Here is a 24,821-nt window from a genome sequence, read left to right as displayed (position 1 = left end):
TGAGATGTTTTGCTACACACAGACAGATAGACATCCTGTTACTTTTAAATATTGAACTATAAAACTAATTTGATTGTAGATGCTCCACGATGCTCGAACAAAGATAAAATTACGGTGGGCGCAACTCTTGGTACTTCCCTACAGGTAATAATGGACGTACTGACGTACAGACCTTCCGCATAGAATAGCTACGCTAATAAAAGTGTCGAGTTCGAGTACATTTACATTTTCTGTCTTAATATGTCAAAGATAAGACCAAAAAACGATAAGTTCATGTGCATCCCCAATTATTATAAATAAACTTACAGCATATGTATGTTAAAATTGTAACTGTAAGAACTTAAAGACAATGGTTATACATGCAGCCAAATCTTTCCAAAATTTTTTATACAAATAAGTTTTATGTTATTGTGGCTTTACTTTTTTTTCATATCTAAAACTTTACATCAAATTATGGACATAGATGGGACATTGGACTTTAAATCATACTAGTACCCACAGTTTTATATTCACGATCTTTTATTTGTTGGCCTAAATTATTTTACTTTTAATAAATCTTGTAAATCTTGATTAACCTTCAGTGTTCAAACTTTTCCAATTTTTTTTAAATTAAAAAAAGGATGATAATGTTTATCATATTCTAACTATACGTCAATTCATCTTCCATTGTCTTATCCCTTAAGATTCCTGAGTAACATATGTATATAAAAGCATAGTTATATAGAAGCTTTGCTGCCAACAATTTTCAAGTCTCCTCTATACCCTTCTATAGATTGAAAAGGAAAAGTTTAAATCCCAAAATATAAAGATAAAGCTACTTTCTAGTTACTTTCTATATATAATAATACTTGTAGTTTAGATTGTAACAACGGATAATTTACTTTTTTAGATTGGATTCATTATTACTTGGATATTATACCAGATTATCTTGAACTCTAATAAAGTTGAACTTGTAGTGGGCTTAAATAACGTTCAACCCTCCACCCCTTTTACACTATCTTCTCCCTCCTACTGGATGAACGAACCGACCAATAAATAAAAGAGGAAAGAGCAAAATAAATTGACCACAATTTTTTCCCTGTCATACTATTCATGTATATTCTATATCCATTACTTTTAGGTTAGATTTTGTACGTTGTACGTTTTACTTCTTAACGTTATACTACACTACTAGTGTTCAAGGGGATAAGAACAAGGCAGAAAAAAAGTCTAGAACCATACCATGGATTAAATAAGATAGCCAAAAACTATCCTGGGACCCTTTTGAAGCCTCCCTAAAAAATTGAGAACTTAATCAGTTCAGTAGTTATGGAAATCTTAAGCTTCGGGCAAAAACAATTGCTTCTTTATAATAGAATATTTTTATTTATAAGCAAAATCGATGGGGAATGTTAATTAAAATGGTTAAACTGGTTAAACAAGTTTTTTTTAACAAAGTTATGTTATTCCATTAGGCTTGCAATATTAAGAGTAAAACACTAGAGGGAGAAAGGGTTAAATAACTCTATCTCCTCATCGCAACCGCCTTGTGCAACCTTCCTATTGGGTCATTAAAAATCAACCAATGGTGTCGCTTACATTAACACAGCCAAGTAGCAAAACATAATTTAGAAGCAGTCAAAAGAGGTCTTTGAAAAATGAAGGGAGGTAGTTGTCTGTATATACATCTATACTATAAATATGTTCTTGCAATAAATCGTAATTAGTTAGTTAAAACTAGCATTGCCAAACTTGTATACCAATAATTTTAATCTACAGAAGAGGTAATTTTGTCAATCATCATTGGAGATGTACAACAATTTATCGTCTAATGTCTTACCCCTTAAGATCCTTGGAGAATATAAATTAGTAAAGTAAATATTGTGATTATCCTTTCTACTTTTACTTGTAGTTTTGGGATAAAATGAATTGTTAACCAGGAATGGTGGGGACATTAAATTGTAAATTATTGTGGTACCCAAAGTTTTTTAAACACGCCCTTCCATTTCTTAAAACTTTGGGTACTTAAATTAAATTGATTTATCTTGTACTGTCTTATCTCTGAGTTTTGGGATGAAATGAATTTTTAACCAGGGAGGGAGGGGACAACTGATAGTAAATTATTTTGGTACCCAAAGTTTTTTAAACACCCCCTTATTTCTTAAAACTTTGGGTACCTAAATTATATTGATTTATCTTGCACTGTCTTATCTCTATGTTTTGGAATGAAATGAATTGTTAACCAGGGAGGGAGGGGACATTGGACTGTAAATTATTGTGGTACCCATAGTTTTTTAAACACGTCCTCCCATTTCTTAAAACTTTGGGTACTTAAATTGATTTATCTTGCACTGTCTTATCCTTGAGTTTTGGGATGAAATGAATTTTTAACCAAGGAGAGAGGGACAATTTGATTGTAAATTATTGTGGTACCCAAAGTTTTTTAAGCACACCCTCATTTCTTAAAACTTTGGGTACTTAAATTTATTTATCTTGTACTGTCTTATCTCTGAATTTTGGGATGAAATGAATTGTTAACTAGGTAGGGAGGGGACATTGGACTGTAAATTATTGTGGTACCCAAAACTTTCATTTACTAGCTCATAGTTTGGGTCCTTTTTTTAACCCTTAACAGTCGTTATTAGTTCCTATTAGAGCTAGAGGGCTAAACATTTGTGTTCAAGTCCCCTGTTTGATAATAAATTTCCAACCTTAAGTAAGTCAAAGTCAATTTACGCTTCCTTCACCCTTTTATTTAACAACCTTTGTTTTTAGGTCCTTTTTTTTACTTAAAAATTTAAAACGGCTGTAATTTTCTTATTTTTGAAGCTAGAAGAATAATGTTTTTACAGAAAATGTTTATCTTTATGTAAATTTTATATTAGAAATATCAAAACATAAATTTCAGCGGCTGCAGCTGTACTTGGCAGCTGCCAGCCGCCGCAGTCAGCGGGAAAACGGCGGCGGATCTTTATGAAATTTTAAGTAGGGGACGTTTGATTGTAAATTATTGTGGTACTCAAAGCTTTACAAACAAGATCTTTAATTAATTTAAATTAACAATGTCAAAATTTGTATACCAATGATTTTAATCTACAGAAGGGATAATCTTTTACCACCACACTCCCAAGAGAAATCACAAATAATCTAGTTTTTTACGAAAAAATTTGAACACAACATAGATATGTTACGTATTATTTTTACAAAATCATTTAAAGTGCCACTAGAGCCTCTAGGGGCCTAGCCGTTAGTCAAAGATATAATGATTTATCATACGATATAATATAATGCCTAATCGGGCTATGCAGCACTGTTTAAATATGTATCTTTTAGTAATTGTAATTCTTATGCATGGTTTGAAATTGATAAGATGATTCTAACATATCAAAGTTAATAATCAGGACTTTCCGTTACAAACGTACAAACGGTCATTTCCTAAATGTTAAAAAAAAATTTTTGTCTTTAAAAGGGTTGATTGTGGTTTTAGTTTGAAATCGATAAGACGATTCTATCATATTTAAATGAATAAGTAATAATACAGACTTACGAACAGTAATTCCCTAAATGTTGAAAATAAACGGGGTGGGAGGGGGGGGGGGGTGTTGTGGTCAACTCGTAAGTTTGGGGGATTGCACCAAAAAGTTTTCTTTAAAGAACAATTGTTAGAAAAATACTTTCTTAATCTCCACAAATACAAAACTTAAATTTACTTACACAGAGAAGAAGGGATGGGTCATTGGAGGATTAATTATTCTTCCCCTGATTAAAAAACAAACAAAAGGCATTGGATTGTTAATTATAATGGTACCCAAAGTCTAGCTTAAAAAAATTTGGGTAAATTTAAATAAATGTATTTATTGGTTAGTTCAATCATGCAGTGTCATAACATTCAAATAATTCTTTTTAATCTATAGAAGGGATTAATTACGCTTATCATAATTGGGGATATACATACATCTATTTATCGTCCATTGTCTTATCCCCCGAGTCCCTGCATTTTGTGCCCAAGGTTAAGGTTGTTAAAACTCAAGATTGCACCTTCCCTCATTTTTTTGCATCAACGCTCAAGCTTAGGGAAATTAAAAGTTGCACTCGCCAAAGTAATTACAATTTTTTTATATCTTCTTTAAAAAGGCGTAATATTTTGCCAGTATGGCTTCGAAACCGATTAATATCCGGTGGATAAGAACCGGTTCACAGCCACACTGAAAAATCATATATCGTATCGTATTTTATCCAGTTTCCTACGAATATTAAAATAAAAATCATAAAATTAATACGAGTTTTGTTAGACCGGGCCTTCGACCTCTTGGGCCTTACAATCATAGTTTTAATATTATAATTTTTTTTTTAATATCTGCGGAAAAATGTTTTATAATACGATTTAATTATTTAGGTGCTGTGTGAAGTAGATGCGTTTCCGCAGGCAACTTCGTTCTCTTGGGCCTTCAATAATACCAAGGTATGTCCCTAACCACACCAAGTCATACTAGAGACGTTAAAACAGGTATGTTTCCGCAGGCAACATCTTTCTCTTGGGCCTTTAATAATACCAAGGTATGTCCCTTACCACACTAAGTCATACTAGAGACTTTAAAACAGGTATGTTTCCGCAGGCAACATCTTTCTCTTGGGCCTTTAATAATACCAAGGTATGTCCCTTACCACACTAAGTCATACTAGAGACTTTAAAACAGGTATGTTTCCGCAGGCAACATCTTTCTCTTGGGCCTTTAATAATACCAAGGTATGTCCCTTACCACACTAAGTCATACTAGAGACTTTAAAACAGGTATGTTTCCGCAGGCAACATCTTTCTCTTGGGCCTTTAATAATACCAAGGTATGTCCCTTACCACACTAAGTCATACTAGAGACTTTAAAACAGGTATGTTTCCGCAGGCAACATCTTTCTCTTGGGCCTTTAATAATAACAAGGTATGTCCCTTACCACACTAAGTCATACTAGAGACTTTAAAACAGGTATGTTTCCGCAGGCAACATCTTTCTCTTGGGCCTTTAATAATAACAAGGTATGTCCCTAACCACAAAAAGTCTTACTAAAGACATTAAAAACTGCTAATATGTCAGTTGGTCGACATTGATATAAATAGTAGAGGGTGAATGGCTTTTTCCTATTTTACGAAATGCCGCGCTGTGATTGGCTGAAATTCGGCGCACCCCGATTTGGCGCACCATTGAAATGATTTAAAGATCCAGCTCAGGTGCAACTCAAAACTTTGGGTGCTTTGTTGAATTTTTATTGGTTGGTTCATTAAATTGAGTGTCCAAACGTTTCAACCACTAATTTTAATCTACATAAAGGATAGTTTTGTGTATCATCATTGGGAATGTACATTAATTTATCGGCCATAATCTTAGCCCTTTATTTTTCTGGGTTTAACACTAATACAAAAAGTACACAAAAAAGTACAGAATTAAAATCAATATATACCTATACAGCTGGCAAATAGTACCTATCTCACGTCATTTTTATTGCAGTTTTTAGCTAAGGGATCGACAAACGCATTTTGATAATGCAGCTTAAACGCAGGGTCTGTTCATTACACTAGTACCCAAAGTTTTATGATAATGTTTTCTTATTCGTTAGTTTCAAAACTATTGGATTTTGGTTGGTTCGTTAAGTTGAGTGTCAAAACGTTACAATACATGATAACTAAGTATGGATGAGAACTGATTCTAATCCAGCGGATATTATATTAATCGGTTTCGAATCCATACTGGAAAATCTTTAAAAAACCTTAGAACAATTCATAGTCAGAACTTGCCGACAAAGGTTTGCCATCAAGAAAATCGCCCGTAAATTTAAAACATTATAATAAAGGATTTGAGGTGGTAGCCGCTAAAAAACAGCGGTTACCTGACCCTGTAAAAAAACACAAGAAATTAGAAATAAGCACTATTTCTTTGAAATGTAACTATTCAATTTATATTACCCTTTTTTTGTTTCAAATTTCAACTTTGAAAGTACTCCTTCTGATTTATTGTTCCATCTAGTAGCGAAGCTACTCTATGATGAGTTCTAACGTCTGTTCGACTGTCAGTCTGTCTGTACTATTATAAATTGTAGCTGTTGAATATGTTACATTTTCTTCAAATTCTAAATATGCTATTGATGAGTATTATTTGGTGCTTTAACTAAAACCAAGTTTTTGACCACCAAAACCTCTATCAATTATTTCTAATAAAAAAAATGTTTAGAGCCCCTGTGGGGCCATAACCACATAGAGTAATATACCAATGGGGCTTAGTTTTGTTTACTTATTCTTAACCTATCCTAAAATAAGCATCGAGAATAAATTGTTTTGTCAAAAGTTCGCTTGTGGTCAAAAAAAAATAATAGAGGAACTGTCTTTTCTAAAACAAAACTTCAAGAAATCTAAATCGACAATGGCCAATAAATTGATGTACATCCCCAATGATGATATACAAAATTACACTTCTGTAGATTGATTACATATATTGGTTGAAAAGTTTTGACACTCAATATAATGAACAAACCTATCAAAATAGAATTAAAGTCCCTAAAGGTGTTAATCCAACGAATAAGAAACAGTTATTAGAAAACTTTGAGGACTAGTGTATGAAACAGCCCAATGTCCCCTCCTTCCCAAACCTGAACAAAAAAAGTTTAAAATTTTCTAAGAAGTAAATTAAAATGCAGATTTTTTTGTTTACATTTTTTTCATGCACAAAAAATTCATAGAAAATGTGTAAGTAAAAAAGTAAATTTGAAACAAATTTAGTCAGATTTATTTTTATTTTTCTGTTTAAGAAGGATGACAACATTAAAAAAAACAAAGTTTAAAAAAGAATATATGTAAATAAATATTTTTTGTATATTTCTTGGTTCCAGGACAAACGCATAAGTCCCAAACGTCGGAGTTAACAGACGCAGAAGTGTTAAAATATTAGTTTAATTAAATATTTGTATACGGATTAGGTTAGGTTAATATATAAATGAACAAATAAGCCCCCCGCATGAGTTGGGCATTTAAAAACTATAAGATGGTCTAAAAAAGGTTTGGTTAAGAGTCCACTCCGACGTTTGGGACTCCAGCGTTTTTCCTAGGACCAATTTCTTTAGTTTAGGTTACGTTAGGACAAAGTGGGTACAGGATAGTCCCGCAGGGAAAGGACACAGCTGGATGAACGAACTGACCAATAAATGATATTCATAATAGCAACGACAAATATTCCCCTGTCAATATATATCCACGTAATCATTTATCCATTTTCTTTTCAGGAGAGTATCCATGTGCAGTAATTTAACCAAATATTCAGAAATATATAGAGATAAGACAATGGCCGATAAATTGATGTACATCCCCAATGATGATACACAAAATTAATTATTTGTTGTAAATTAAATTTAGTGGTTGAAACGTGTAGACACGCAACTCAATGAATCAACCAATCAAAAAAGTCCCCAAATATGTCAAGCAAACAAATAAGAAAACGTTACTATAAAACTTTTGGTACTAGTGTAATAAACAGCCCAATGCCTCCTCCCTCTCTGGAAAGTACTCATCATCCATTTGCTTTTCAGGAAAGCATTCATGTGCGAGGACAAGACAAAACCCTGGAGAACGGAACAAGTATCCTAACATATTCAGCCCAGTCGGACAGGTAAAAATACTTGTTCTTCCATACAGAAAAACAAGGATGACAACATCCATAAAAGCGAAGCGCTGACACGGTAGGACAAACGGACATTAACACTTGTATAGTGTCAGAACTGAATAATCAGAATATAAATGTATAAGAGTCGATGCAAAATTGTGAGTAAATTTGTTGAAAACTGCTTGAAACAGAATAATGTTTATGGACATACTTACATTTTTAGGACTTATAGAGTTGCTTCGCTTATAATATTGTACTTTGATGTCCCAGGAATCAGTATACAAAAAATCAGGTCAATTGGATAATTGGATCATATAAAAATTTGTTGTTAAAAAAGTAAAAAAAAACAACATGTTTAAAATGGACGTACGGACATTTTGGTAATGATTATAGAGTTGCTACGCTTTCCAAATCGTACCCAACTACTACAGGAATCACCATGCAAAGTTTGAAATCGATAGGACAATTCTAACAAGCCTAAATTAACGAAAAAAGCTATCCGTTACGGACGGACGGACCGACCCTAATTATAGAAAAGGTTCGCTTTTAAAAAGTCTAGGCATGCGTATTGAATTTATAGAGTAGCTTTGCAAGAGGTAAAATATTTTATTTTATGAACTGCAAATAATCTGTTTGTAAAAGTTGAATCAATAGTTGGTTTTGCAGTATGGCTTTGAAACCGATTAATATCCGCTGTATTAAAACCGGTTCTTTAGCCCTACGGGAAAATTATGTATAGCATCGTAGCAAACACAATTTTGCTACATGTTATTGAATCGCGACACATGGAAAAGCTAAAACTTGTTGATTAAAAATGACACAATAAAAACTGTCCCGAATTTGTATTAATTTTGAGGAACACGACTTCAGTGACGTCATATTTTCTTTCCCGAAAAAGGGAAGGGGGGAAGAAAATCTCTTCAAAAGAGATGGGGAAAACCCCCTTTTCTCCCATCTCTTTTTTCTTCCCCCCTTCCCTTTTTTTTCTTTCCCCCTTCCCTTTTTCGGGAAAGAAAAATATGACGTAACTGGAGTCGTGTTCCTCAAAATTAATACAAAATCAAGCAGTTTTTATGGTGTCATTAAAAATATATTATTTTTTAGGGATTTTGGACATCTATTTTGTTGGGCAGCCAATTCGAGGTAAATTTTGATTTTAAATAAAAGTAATATGGTGTCTATGTGTGTATATATAGTGAAAGATCTCGCCAACTGCTGAACCAATTTTATACATGTCCTCTCATATGTCAAGGAAACTATTGTGGGGAATAAGAAAAACAGCCCCCCCCCCATCTCTTAGAAAAAATAATATCGACTCCCAATTTTTTTAATTTTGGTTTCAAAAAGAGTAAAAAAAAATTGGGGAGTGGAGCATTTCTTTTTTTGGTGAAGGAGAACTAGATCGGTTCAGTTGTTACAGAGATCCTTTGGCACAGACTAACACACAGAAACAGTCTTTCTTTTATGTAAGGATCATTTTTAAAAGCGAAGCTTTTCTATAATTAGGATCGGTCCGTCCGTACGTCCGAACGTCCGTAACAGATAGCTTTTTTCGTTAATTTAGGCATGTTAGAATTGTCCTATCGATTTCAAATTTTGCATGGTGATTCCTTTAATAGTTAGGTACGATTTAGAAAGCGTAGCAACTCTATAATCATCACCAAAATGTCCGTACGTCCATTATAAACATGTTGATTATTTTACTTTTTTAACAACAAATTTCTAAGTGATCTAATCATCCGATTGATCTGATTTTTGGTATATTGATTTCTGGGACAACAAAGTATAATGTAATAAGCGAAGCAACTGTATAATCAAGTCCTAAAAATGTAAGTATGTCCATATACATTATCCTGAATCAAGCTGTTTTTCAACAAATTTACTTACAATTTAGCTTCGACTCTTACACATTTATATTCTGATTATTCAGTTCTGACATTATACAAGTGTTAATGTCCGTTTGTCCTACCGTTTCAGTGCTTTGCTTTTATGGATGTTGTCATCCTTGTTTACTTATTTCTCAGCTTTATTCGAGTCGAAGCAAAATTCTAAGTAAATTTGTTGAAAAACTGCTAGATACAGGATAATGTTTATGGACATACTTACATTTTTAAGACTTGATTATAGAGATGCTTCGCTTATAATATTGTACTTTGTTTTTCCTAGGAATCAGTAATAAAAAAATCAGATCAATCGGATAATTTTATCTGATACAAATTTTGTTGTTAAAAAAGTTGAAAATCAACATGTTTGAGATGGACGTACGGACATTCTAGCAACGATTATAGAGTTGCTACGCTTTCGTAATCGTACCTAACTACTACAGGAATCACCATGCAAAGTTCGAAATCGATAGGACAATTCTAACATGCCTAAATTAACGAAAAAAGCTATCCTATACAGACGTACGGACGGACCGATCCTAATTATAGAAAAGCTTCGCTTTTAGAAATTTCCTTGTTTAATTAAGTTTGTTTACAGTAAGCCAAAAATCAATATGACATTATTTATACAAATAAATTTTAGCAAAGTCATTTTGTAAGTAAAAAAATGAAAAGTTTGAAAACTGGGGTGGATTCTTAAAAAAAAAAATTGGTCGTTGTCCGTCCGTCCGTCCATCTGTCTCTTAAGCTCTCGGTAACCACTTAACCGATCTGATTATACTCTTCAGGGTTTATACCTATTGGTCCTGTGGTGGTTTCGAGCTAATTTCTTGGGAGGTTGGACACCCCCCAAAAAATGAAAATTCCCCTCCCCCCCGAAAAAAAAAAAATTCTTTGGAAACTATTTCACATAAATTATTTGCGGCAGCCCCAGAAATAGATTTACAATATCTACTCTACAAACCCGGGTTCAGGAAAAGCATACTTGCAAAATTGCTATGAAAATTCCCCCATGTAAATAAAATATTACGCTATATAAAATTAAGCACTTGGGCCCAAAATGACAGCTTTTCGTGTAGTAACATTTTAGTTAAACATGCCATGGATGCAGGGATCTGCAGGGATAAGACAATGGACGATAAATTTATATGCATTACGTTTAGATTTTGGGTACTTTTATCATTTAAAGTCCAAACTCACCTCCCTTCATTCATGGATGAGTAAAATTATTCCAAAAATAATATTTTAAAAGCACTACTATAGTTCCCTTTTTAGGGGGGGGGGTCGTCTGAAAATCATCATTCCGAGAGAGGGAGGGGATTTATATGACATCCCCTCCAGGGAGTAAGGGAGGGGACAATGGATCGAATATTCTCGCACTTTGGGTACTGGCTTAAAGGGAATGTGGAAGAATTTAGCAGATTCTGACTGAGTTTTGGTACTAGCGCCTGAAATGCCGCTACTCGTTGTGTTAGTTTTGAATATTGAAGACGGAAGAATTTGTTTTGATATGGCTGGTTTAAAAAATAATTTTCTCCAAAAAATATCATTTCAAAGATAAAAACTTTATTGTTATATTTGTGTAATAAGCAATCAAAGAATCCTAATCTCACAACCTAAATTTAATTCTTGTGTATAGTGTCATTTAAAATCTATGAAAATGGGTTAAGCGAGTTCCAGGGAGATTTTTCTAATAATTAATTATAGAATGGTTACGTCAGTCTGATACACTGGTAATCTAATTTTCAAATGATTGATTTTTTCTTGGAACTTTTTTCTTATTTTACAGTTTTCTAAATTTTATTAACACCCCCTTTACAATTGCCTCCAAATTTTCTGGATTAATCTGGATTTCATTTCCTTTCTTTGAAAACTCTTAAATTGAATTAATTGCCCATTGTCCCCTCCCTTACTCCCTGCATCCCCTCCCCCATTCTATCTCGGAAACCTATTAAGATGTAATATTGTATTTTTAAATTGAGTTATGTCTTATCCCTTAAGATTCCTGGAGGTTGTTGTAACAAATAAATTAAATTGTCATCAGGGTTACATGATATCAAGGTTACATAAAGCAGGGACAGAGCAGTGGGCGATTTATTTATATTGTTAAAAGCGAAGCTTTTCTATAATTAGGGTCGGTCCGTCCGTATGTACGTCCTTCCGTCTGTAACAGAGGGATAGCTTTTTTCGTTAATTTAGGCATGTTAGAATTAACCTATCGATTTCAAACTTTGCATGGTGATTCCATTAGTAGTTAGATACGATTTAGAAAGCGTAACAACTTTATAATCATTACAAGAATGACCATACGTCCATTTTAAACATGTTGATTTTTTTTACTTTTTAACATTAAATTTCTATGTGATCTAATCATCCAATTGATCGTATTGTTGGTATGTTGATTCCTGGGACAACAAAGTATAATGTTATAAGCGAAGCAACTCTATAATCAAGTCCTAAAAATGTAAGTATGTCCATAAACATTATTCTGTATCAAGCAGTTTTTCAACAAATTTACTTACAATTTTGCTTCGACTCTTATACATTTATATTCTGATTATTCAGTTCTGACACTATATAAGTGTTAATGTCCGTTTGTCCTACCGTTTCAGTGCTTTGCTTTTATGGATGTTGTCATCCTTGTTTTTGATTAAGTTCTGATTAACAAATCTAAGTGAAAATTTCTCGTCAACCTACTTCCCTCTTTTTTTCCTTCTTCTAACCCACTTCCCTTTAATTACAGAACACGTTTAACATCTACTTTACGCCACAAAAAAATCCAAATTTTCTGCAACTTGAAATAGAATTTTAAATAAAACGTTTTGTATAAAGCTTACAAACAGCCCACTCGAGTTTTTTTTTTGGGAGGGGGGGAGGAGTTGTTATAATTCGCAAGGGTTGTGTCAAAACGCGCACCCCGCTAGCAAAGCCCCGTGCAAGCCACTGATTAATTTATATTATAAGGAGATGGGACAATGGCCAATAAAAAAATCTACTTTCATCAATAAAGTAAAATACTAGTTTTAAAATACTTCTAAAAACCTCTCTATCGATCCAGTGGTTTATTTGATTCTAATCAACAAATTTAACTAAAAATTATTCCCCTAGGGGTCGCATGATACAGCCTTATATCTACATGATTAAAACGGGGATTATCAACCCCTCCCCCCTTTGTGCGTCTGTACGTAAAATGATCTTTCTGAGCAGTGGTTAAAAATATCTAAATGACACACATACAATATATCTTTCCTGTAAGGGACAAATTTAACTATTATTTTTCTGCCTAGGGGTCGCATGATCGAGCCCTGTATCTACCACATAATCCCAGCGGGGCCGCCACAACCCCCCTCCTCCTGCAGAATTGTAAACCAAACAAAACTTTTGCTACAGGTAATCTAATCATTTAAAAATGTATGTATCTATCTATCTATCCATGGCATAATAGCAGAATGCAGCTCTATAAAGTGTTCTAAAAATGAGCCGTGTGACGTTAATAGATCACTTCTCCTCTCACCCCTCATTTCTATGACGTCACATGTCACATATTTTAAGACACTTTGTAAAGCTCCTAGCAGAATGCAATGATTATATCCTTAAGTCTATCTATTTATCTATTTACCAATCTATGTATCTCTATTTATCTATGAATCTATCCATTACATAATATCAGAGCTGCAAAATATGTACGTGAGTGTATTTATCCATCTATCTATTATGTCTTGTCTTTCTATGAATATATCTATAATAGCCTAGCTACAAATATAAATCTAAGTCTATCTATCCATCTATTTATCTATCAATTATGTCTATCTATCTAAGATTCTAACCATTACATAAATACTAAGGTGCAATTTATAAACCTAAGTCTATCTATCCATCTATTTAACCTAACCTAACCTTACCACCTATTATACATCTATCAATGAATTTATTTATTGCTTTGCGGCAGAGCTGCAATATATGTATCTAAGTCTATCTATCCATCTATTTATCTATCTATCTATTGCATAATAGCATAGGTGTATGTTCCTATGTCCATCTATCTATCAATTTATCTTTCTTTTCTACCTATCTATTAACTATATATCCATATATTAACCCATCTAGTATTTATCTAACTATCCATCTTCCATTGCATAGTATTTGATCTACAAATATGCACCTATCTATCCATCTATTTATACATCTATTTATCTATCTATGTATGAATGTATCTATTAAATGCATCTATTTATCTATCTTTCTATCCATACATCCATTTATCCATCCATCCATCCATCCATCCATCTATCTATCCATTACATAATAGCCTGGGTGCAATGCAAATAGTAAAGGAAAAATTATGGCTTGACAGGCTAATTGCCAGTTCTTCCACGGTTAGGGGGATGTGTTAACTGAAGAAAAAACTAAATTGCCTCTTAATTTATCGCCACTAAATCATATTTACTACGCCCCTTAGGTAAGGGATGCGGGAGACCTAACTCCACATTACATTAAGGTTTTAAAGGAAAAAAAGTTAAAAAATCATGGGAGGGATGAAGAACCCTCCCACAAAAATATTCATAACCCTTTTTAGGACTTTTGAGAAGCTTTTCTGTAAAAGGAAACTAAATCAGTCCAGCAGGACGCAATGTTCCTTGGTAGACATTAATTGTTAGAGTAGGGGGAATACCTTGGCCAGGTGCTACTCATTACCATGCACAGTTAGGATTTCTCAGACAAAGGTTGGACAATCAAAGGGTTAACTTAAACTAATACCCTTGGGTGTAAGAGTATTGCATCATGTTACAAGCGGATAATGCTCTGGGTTCTCTAGATTTTCACCTAAAAATATAAGGAGAATCCCGCCCTTACGAGGTAAGGTAAGGTAAAATCTTGCAACAATGTGAAAACATCAAACATTATATAAAATGCACTTTATAGTTACTCAAAACTTGTGCCTTAAGATCTTATACAACTAAAAATCACACTACGTTCAATGAATAAGATAGATAATATATTTGTGTGATTGTGCTGTTTTCTAGGACTATATGATTCTGTTTTACTCCATATTGATCAACTGAAAATTGATTGCCTATTTCTTCCCTAATTTCCGAAGTTTTACAGCAAATAACCCAAACATTGCAAAACCTATTTTCAGCTACATTCAAAATTTAAATTTTTCAAGTTTAGATTTTTTTTGGGAAGTTTGAATCTTTTTTTGGCTAGTAATAAATATTAAGATAGGATGAGGAAACTATGTACACAATCGGAAACTCAAATTCAGCTGACCTCTATATTGGACAATTAAAACATTGTAATAGACTCATTTTCAATAGTTACAAGGTTATCTTTCTATCTATGTATATATCCATTTTTATATATCCTTTGTTTGTTTGTCTCTGTGTCTGTTTGTACCGAAGGATCTCGCTAACCGCTGAACCGAACGGGTTCTCCTTTACAAGGTAGCTTTTCATATGTCCTGGGAAGGTTTATAACTATTTTCTTAGGGGGTGGGACAACCCCCCAAAAAATTAAAAATACCCTCTCAATTTTTTTTTCTTTTTAAATGAAATTAAAATAGTGGGATCGACTAACCCTAACCCCGCCTCAAAAAAAAAAAAAAAAAAAATTTAAATTTAAAAAAAAAATTTCATTTAAATTTAAAATACGAAAAATTAGGTTGATCAAACCTCTTGGGGCATTTTAGGCTATTTCAAGGAGGACGCGGTTACGATATCTAATTTTAGTGTAAATACCACAAAAAAAACATTCCCTAAAAGTTTGAGAAAAAAACTAACTGTAAGAAGGGGGGTACCCAATCCCCCTCTTAGGTAAAAGTATATAAAAAAGGAGATATTATTGGAGCGGGTGATACCTGGAAGAAAGGGTACAATGGGCTATTTATTACACTAGTCCCCAAAGATTTTGATAATGTTTTCTTATTGGTTGGCTTAATAACTTTGGGAAGTTGAGTGTCCAAGCGTTTCAACCAATAATTGTAATTTACAGAAGGGGTTATTTTGTTTATCATCATTATAAATGTACATCAATTTATCGACCATTTTCTTATCCCTTTAGATACCTGGTTTGATACAGAGGTATAATTGCTCCTTTAGAGTTGCTGTGCATGTAATAGTATTGCATAGTCAATAGATATATTATCATATATAGACAATGAGACAAAATAAGCCGTCCAGCTCTAAAGTGCCTAAAACATGATGTCATGCAATACAAATGACCAATGATAGGCCAGTATATTTTAATTGACCAATGATTAAAATGTATATTGGCCTATCATTGGCCATTTGTATTGTAAGACGGCATTTTATATTAGGTACTATAAGTTGCTTCCGTCCAACCTAATAAGAAATTTCTCGCTGACGATTTTTGTTTTTATTTAGTCAAACATAGAATATCATAAAATATTGGATGTAAAATATTCGGGAATATCATGACGAGGGAAAAATTGTCGTCAATTTAGGTTGTCATTTTTTCCCCTATCATTTATTGGTCAATTTATAAATCCAGTAGTGAGGAGTGTATGGAAAAATGGAGTAGAGGGAGGGGATCTTTCTTCTAGCCCGCTGCATGTTTCACTTTATTTGAGAACTTACAAATCTTTAATAAGAAACCTTTTCTAGCAAAAAGTGTACACATTTTATCCAATACTGTGGTCAGATTATTCATACACTGTGTCCCTATTGGTCCAATAAAGGCAATGGTCACCTAGACATTGTATATTTATTGCATAGTCAATTAAAGTGTTAGAAACTAATTTTACTTTAATTTTGATGAAATGCATACTACCACAATAACATAATTTTTTTCTTCACTTTTTATTTTTATGTATCGTAGCTATTATATTAAAAGGATATGTCTGTACGTCTATTTTTTTATCTATGCTGACAAAGAGAACTTTTTTTAGCATACTTTCCATAATGTTGCGTGTAACCATTTAGTCAAATGCGCTTATTAAGTCAAGCGGTTCCTAAATGTTAGAATTAAGAACAGTTTGACTTAATAAGTGCATTTGACTAAACGGTTATACACAGCTTTACGGAAAATACCTATTTCAAGAGAGAATTCAATAAGTTCAAGCACTAATAAGATATTAACGGACAAACAAAAAATTATTACAACTTCATATGTTAGGATTTTTAGCATGTTATTGCTAAGCTGTTGTTTTGTTTTTGTTGTAAAGGCTATGCTTCAAATTAATGCCATTGTTCTTGTTCTTTCGCAACTCAAAGTTTGATTATATTTTCATTTTTTTGTGACTTTTTTTTCTCTTTTTGACATTGAACTGATTTGCATATAATTAAGTAAATTTTTTTTTTGTCCTTTATATATCTATCTATTTATCTATCAATCTATCTATCAATCTATCTATCAATCTATCTATCAATCTATCTATCAATCTATCTATCAATCTATCTATCAATCTATCTATCAATCTATCTATCAATATATCTATCAATCTATCTATCAATCTATCTATCAATCTATCTATCAATCTATCTATCAATCTATCTATCAATCTATCTATCAATCTATCTATCAATCTATCTATCAATCTATCTATCAATCTATCTATCAATCTATCTATCAATCTATCTATCAATCTATCTATCAATCTATCTATCAATCTATCTATCAATCTATCTATCAATCTATCTATCAATCTATCTATCAATCTATCTATCAATCTATCTATCAATCTATCTATCAAACTATCTATCAATCTATCTATCAATCTATCTATCAATCTATCTATCAATCTATCTATCAATCTATCTATCAATCTATCTATCAATCTATCTATCAATCTATCTATCAATCTATCTATCAATCTATCTATCAATCTATCTATCAATCTATCTATCTATCAATCTATCTATCAATCTATCTATCAATCTATCTATCAATCTATCTATCAATCTATCTATCATTCTATCTATCAATCTATAAATCAATCCATCTATCTTTCCATCTATCAATCTATCTATCAATCTATCTATCAATCTATCTATCAATCTATCTATCAATCTATCTATCAATCTATCTATCAATCTATCTATCAATCTATCTATCAATCTATCTATCAATCTATCTATCAATCTATCTATCAATCTATCTATCAATCTATCTATCAATCTATCTATCAATCTATCTATCAATCTATCTATCAATCTATCTATCAATCTATCTATCAATCTATCTATCAATCTATCTATCAATCTATCTATCAATCTATCTATCAATCTATCTATCAATCTATCTATCAATCTATCTATCAATCTATCTATCAATCTATCTATCAATCTATCTATCAATCTATCTATCAATCTATCTATTAATCTATCTACCAATCTATCTATCATTCTATCTATCAATCTATATATCAATCCATCTATCTTTCCATCTATCAATCTATCTATCAATCTATCTATCAATCTATCTATCAATTTATCTATCAATCTATCTATCAATCTATCTATCAATCTATCTATCAATCTATCTATCAATCTATCTATCAATCTATCTATCAATCTATCTAATAATCTATCTATCAATCTATCTATCAATCTATCTATCAATCTATCTATCAATCTATCTAATAATCTATCTATCAATCTATCTATCAATCTATCTATCAATCTATCTATCAATCTATCTATCAATCTATCTATCAATCTATCTATCAATCTATCTATCAATCTATCTATCAATCTATCTATCAATCTATCTATCAATCTATCTATCAATCTATCTATCAATCTATCTAATAATCTATCTATCAATCTATCTATCAATCTATCTATCAATCTATCTATCAATCTATCTATCAATCTATCTATCAATCTATCTATCAATCTATCTATCAATCTATCTATCAATCTATCTATCAATCTATCTATCAATCTATCTATCAATCTATCTATCAATCTATCTATCAATCTATCTATCAATCTATCTATCAATCTATCTATCAATCTATCTATCAATCTATCTATCAATCTATCTATCAATCTATCTATCAATCTATCTATCAATCTATCTATCAATCTATCTATCAATCTATCTATCAATCTATCTATCAATCTATCTATCAATCTATCTATCAATCTATCTATCAATCTATCTATCAATCTATCTATCAATCTATCTATCAATCTATCTATCAATCTATCTATCAATCTATCTATCAATCTATCTATCAATCTATCTATCAATCTATCTATCAATCTATCTATCAATCTATCTATCAATCTATCTATCAATCTATCTATCAATCTATCTATCAATCTATCTATCAATCTATCTATCAATCTATCTATCAATCTATCTATCAATCTATCTATCAATCTATCTATCAATCTATCTATCAATCTATCTATCAATCTATCTATCAATCTATCTATCAATCTATCTATCAATCTATCTATCAATCTATCTATCAATCTATCTATCAATCTATCTATCAATCTATCTATCAATCTATCTATCAATCTATCTATCAATCTATCTATCAATCTATCTATCAATCTATCTATCAATCTATCTATCAATCTATCTATCAATCTATCTATCAATCCATCTATCAATCTATCTATTAATCTATCTATCAATCTATCTATCAATCTATCTATCAATCTATCTATCAATCTATCTATCAATCTATCTATCAATCTATCTATCAATCTATCAATCTATCAATCTATCTATCAATCTATCAAGGTGCAATGTCTGCCAGGATTTGATGGAGGTCTGGATCAGTCCTTTCTCTTGGAGGTCATTGAGGACAGACAAAATAAGGTAAGATTGACCCCACTTTTAATTGGGGCACACTGTTTAAACATATCTCTTTTTCGCTTTTGCTTGATACTTAAAATATGGGTTAATATAAGCTTGCTGAGACCGATACAAAGCTGTCAAAGCTGTAAAGGGAAGTCCATAGAATAAGGAGGAATAGAAATGAAAACCTCAAATATTTTAGGGAATATTGAAGAAAAGTTGCGCTTGCGCAATAAAAACATAATATGAAACTTGAATGGTACACATGTCAAGTTGGGACAAAACTGAAATAATATCTTTTTAATGAAAATATATCGAGAAGTAATAGATTTTTCCTCTAACTTTATGTCTCTACTGCATAGAAATTAAATTTATGTTTATCTAATATTGTTTACATTTCACCAATGTCAATGTACTTTATGACGCAACTTGCGTAATCACTGGATTACAAAATGTAAACGTAACTTGCGTATAACCCAACAATTAATAAAATAATTTATGATAATCATTGAAATTAAAATACTTAAAAATATATAATTGGATATAAACATCTTTTACTCTCAGACCTTGAAAGAATTAAAAATCAGCTGCTAAGGATTTTTTGTAAACAAATTCATGCGCAACCCTAATACAAATGCCGTGATCATTATTTCTTAACCAAATAATTTTAAAGTCATTTTTTTACTAAATTCATGTTGAAATGAATTTTTGTTTAAAGTTTTGCTAATACTATAAGGTTTTAATCCATTGTGAATAAGACAAATATGGCTGGACGATTGGCTGTATGGCTTTTAGTATACTATTAAAAAAGGCATTTATTTTTCATATCATTTCTCGATAATATCTGAAATCATATGATTTTACTACAAGCCTTGTAGCCATTTAGGGCTTTCAAAAGTTCCAATTTTATTTCAGGCTAGCCAGGCAGAATCTTTTACCTGGATTCTATTCTATACTTTATCTTCTTTGGGGAAGTCATATCGGTCAAGTGGATATTTGAGTACAGACAAACATCCTGTTACTTTTATATAAGGATAAAAGTAGACAAATTAAACGTAAAAGATTTAATATAATATTAGGTTTAATTAAAAACTCTAAAAGTGCATTCAATAAAAAAATATTAGAAGAGTCTTAAAAATATATACTTGAAAATAATAAAACTTAAGAAAAAATATTATAAATTTATTTATATTACATTTTTAAAGACTTTTGTTATGGGGCAATTATTTAATTATGCCATGTCCGTACGTCTGTAGTTCCCAAGATCCTCAGATAATAAACTAAATTACCCCCTTTATAGATTAAAATATTTGGTTGACAAGTTATGATACCGGTAGTTATTACAAAATAGCCTAAAACATGCCAACACAATGCTCAAGAAAGAACTGTTAACTTCAATTGGCCCATCCATTTATAAGATCTTACTGATCATTTATGAATTCAGGATGTTGATGTCCTTGTTTAATATAAAAAAGATAATATATATTTTGTTTCAATATTAAGTGTTTTATTAATAAATTAAGAGTTATCTTGAAATGCTAGGTAATTCAGGGAGAGGTTATAAATATTCTCTCTACCAAGTATTTTTCTCTTTATTTCTATTTAAAACTATAATAAACTGTTAATTTGTCCAAAGTCTGTTCTAGCTACCTAACGTCATGGTTTCGAACACGATAAAATCTTGCATTTGAAAAATCAACCCTTACCTCACATAGTAAATAATTAAGTACGTTAGTCCCATTTAGTAAGTTTGTCTGTGTTTTAAACAGAGAAAAAGACAATTTTTGTACAAAAAACGATACAAAGACAATTTGATTTGTCTGAGAAAGACAATCAAACAGACATTCGGTTTAAAAGCAGACGTTTTTTTTTAAATACTTTAAATAATAGACAAGCAAATAGTCTAAAAACAAATAAAATCATATAAACAAATAAACAATTTTTCACTTAAAATGACTATTTCTAGGTGTTAGTGAATGTTAGTAGTGCTGTTCCGTTGTTCACCATTACTGGTTTAAATCCAGGTATTTTAAAAAGCGAAGCTTTTCTTTAATTAGGTTCGGTCAGTCAGTGAGTCCGTGCGTAACAGATGGCTTTTTTCGTTAATTTAGGCATGTTAGAATTGTCCTATCGATTTCAAACTTTGCATGATGATTCCCATAGGAGTTAGGTACGAGTTAGAAAGCTATTATCGTTACCAGCAAGTCCGTACGTCCATTTTAAGCATTTTTGGTACACTGATTCCTGGGACAACAAATTCAATATTGTCCCTTCGTTTACAGAGCCCCTAGAGGCTGGGGGCTTAGCCGCTAGTAATATTAAAACACTCTCTATGTTCAAATTCAATAATGTTTATGTACAAATAAACAAAACTCAGAAATTGTCCCTTTAAAATTGTGTTAGCATATTTTCTTAACTCCCCCTAAAATTGGCAACTTGAAGCCATTATAGGTGTTCATGTATTACAGCAATAAATTAACTTTAACTCAATGTTTAAATTTATGTTTTTTTTTATGTAGCCCAAATTGTGTGATTGGGATATATACAAAATGCTTCATTAATGACTAGCGGATGCCCCTTTAGTATCAAAGGGGTATAAATTGGGCAGGAAAATAGCAAAAAACCATCCAATGTGAAGCATCCCTAAAATGTTGATCTCATTCAGTTCAATAGTAATCAAAGCTTAAGACAAAAAACCTTATTACTTTATATAATACTAGCGGCTACGCCCCTAGAGGCCTCTAGGAGCACATGAGGAGGAGAGAGTCAAATTTAATAACCAAATTTCTTATTTTTAAATTTTTAAAGAAAAAGGAAAAAAAAAATTTTTTTGGGGGGGGGGTGCCCCCCCTCATTTTTAATTTTAGTTAAAAAAATTAAAAGAAAATTTTTTTTTTTTTGGGGGGGGATTTTTCATTTTTTTGGGGGGTTAGGGGTGTCCCAACCCCCCAAAAATAGATATAAACCTACCCGGGAACTATAAGAAGCTGCCCTGTTAAGGAGAACCCGATCGGTTCAGCGGTTAGCGAGATCCTTCAGTACAGACACACAGATACACAGACACACATAGACTAACAAACATCCTGTTACTTTAGTATAAGGATAATACAAATAATAAATATCCATAACATTAGTCAAAGTAAAATGATTTTGAGAAATAGGAATTTATTATTAACAGGCCAATTTAAAGATTAATTGGGTCAACTTTTAAAAAGATTAATTGGGTCAACTTTTAAAAAACTTAAAATGATGATTCAGATGAACTGTCTTTTTTTGAAGAAAAAAAACTGTAGTGAACAAAATCAAGTTTGAAGTCTGCAGTGATTCACAAATCTATACTTTAATCATGTACACTATCATAAGAGTAATTTCAGTATATAAATTTTTGAAATCATTCACATTTTTGTTGTATTCTAGAAACTCTTAGCCATTAAACTGTCAAAGCATAATCATACTTGCAAACTAACTGTGCTTAATAGAGTTATTGTGAAACTGCATTTAAGAATAATTGATAATTTTAAAAAATCAAGAAATAATTAATTATGTAAAGAGTCAAATCATTTTCAAAATAATGTTAATAAAGTTATTTTAAGTATGTTTTTAAAAGCAATATATATCTGCTGAATTTGAATCAGTTCTCAGCCATGCTGAAAAATCATGTATAGTATCTTATTACAGACAATTTACCCAAATAATAAAATAAAATTCATGGGATTAATATCAGTTTTGTTAGCAATAGCTTTGGCTTTTCGAGACACAAAACTGGTTTAAATCTTCTAACTTTTCATTTCAATATTTACAGAAAGCAGTCTTTAATACAATACAATAAATGACCATTATTTCACTTTAGTCATCAAATCACTGAATCTTTACTGCTTTGAGTCTCAATTGATTTTTAAATAAAGGAATAAATTTGATCATAAACCTCACAGCTAATTATGAGAATGATATTTTGTTGTTTTGTTTGAATGCTGTACTAAAACTCTGCAAACACATTAACTGGAGAAAATAAAGAGAATATGGGACCAAAACTGCAGTAAAAACACAGAAATAATAGATAATCTAAAAAATTCCATCAAAAAAGCAGAACTAGAGCTTTGAAACTTTTTAAGTTTGTTCGATAAATTTGATTTGATAATTGGTCTTAAACTAAAACCTTTAAAAATGATTTTAGCATTATGTTTTAAGAAGGAGAAATGTCATGACAAGTAAACAGGTACAAATAGGAATTCTAGTTAAAGGAATATATAAAAACCTTCATTTTCCATGAAACAAAATTTGGATAAAATGTTGCCACCTTACTTTTATAGTCATTCTTGATAATAGAATTAAACAAGAAACATATTATATCCAATGTGTTTTTTCTTCCTCTAACCTTTCTGTCCAGTTTTATCAAAGACAGTGCTGGTTTATGTATTTTATAGGCATGTTTCTGTAAAATATTATTATTTTCATGAACTCTGGTTTTAAACATGGCTATACGTGTGATCTGAAACTAAAAATTATACATTGTGACAATCTAGCAAATACCTAATCAGGTATTGACTTTCCGTTGACCTCTAGCGGGCTTACTGTTACTTCAGGTTCTTGACTCTCCAAACCTCCCCAACAGCAATCTGATTACTTATTGTATAGAGGATAGCCACATATTTACAGGAATTTTTAAAGAAAGATTATAGTTAAAAACAATCCTTACAACTGTTTACACAAAAAGAAACATATAAACACACTTTCAATGTACACAGAAGCTTTGCTTATTGAAAATGATGTGTCACTAACAGGAATCAAACATACAGAAGTTGATTCAAAATTATTACAAAGCTGAATGTAGCTCTGAAATCCTGGGTTTCATTGTTCTTATTTCTGCACACTTTCTCAATTACTTTTTTAACACTTTTGCTAACTCTCCTAGTTTTTAGCAAAACTTTTCATTTTCACACATATTTGCTACAGTCATCCTTCTGGACTTTCATATTCTTCTTCAAATCACATTTGATTTGAATTATAGTTATTTCTCACTTCGTATTTATAAACAGCTTTCCGCAGTTATGAAGTTTACAGTTATAAGATTCAGCATCTTGGGGCTAAATAACTGGTTTTAATCTTATGATTATACATTTTTATATTTGTAGAAAACTAGATATAATACAATGCTAGACATAATTTTTTCATATTGATGAGATTTTGTTCTAATCCACCGGTTTCAAATGAATAAGAGAAAATTTTTTACTAAATTGTAGAAAACAAGTCAAAGGGGAAAAATTTTTGACTGTTAAAAAATGGATGTTCTTAAATGTGTTACACAATAATTCCACTCCTAAATTGTAAAATACCATTCCTTGAACCATTACAGAAATTGTTACTAAAATATTTATATATTTTTGAGTATTAGACTTATTTTTTCCTTTCAACTGATAAATAATAAATATTTTTTTCTTTTATTCCTAAAGAGTCATATTTGATGGATGTTTTTTTTCTTTTTTTTAAAGCTTTGTACTTCTTATTTGATGTTCTACCTCTTCTGCTAAATATATCTTAA

At 31.4% G+C, this 24,821-nt stretch overlaps 1 protein-coding gene across 1 annotated transcript in view; it reads left to right on the top strand.

The window, feature by feature from the left end:
• Positions 1-24,821, top strand: part of LOC145331304 (neural cell adhesion molecule 2-like) — a 70,858-nt gene that overhangs the window by 29,249 nt on the left and 16,788 nt on the right. The window contains exons 13-19 of the mRNA XM_080175922.1: positions 80-144; positions 4,376-4,441; positions 7,549-7,628; positions 8,727-8,765; positions 12,793-12,895; positions 19,226-19,303; positions 21,249-21,306. Of these exons, the coding sequence (XP_080032048.1) occupies positions 80-144; positions 4,376-4,441; positions 7,549-7,628; positions 8,727-8,765; positions 12,793-12,895; positions 19,226-19,303; positions 21,249-21,306 (489 nt within the window). The remainder of the gene's footprint in view (positions 1-79; positions 145-4,375; positions 4,442-7,548; positions 7,629-8,726; positions 8,766-12,792; positions 12,896-19,225; positions 19,304-21,248; positions 21,307-24,821) is intronic.

This window comes from Acartia tonsa, chromosome 11 (genome assembly GCF_053477335.1).
Source record: "Acartia tonsa isolate MP-2025a chromosome 11, ASM5347733v1, whole genome shotgun sequence".
NCBI classification, from domain to species: domain Eukaryota; kingdom Metazoa; phylum Arthropoda; class Copepoda; order Calanoida; family Acartiidae; genus Acartia; species Acartia tonsa.
Note: the sequence above shows the minus strand (reverse complement) of the source record. Positions and strands in the feature narration are given on the sequence as shown.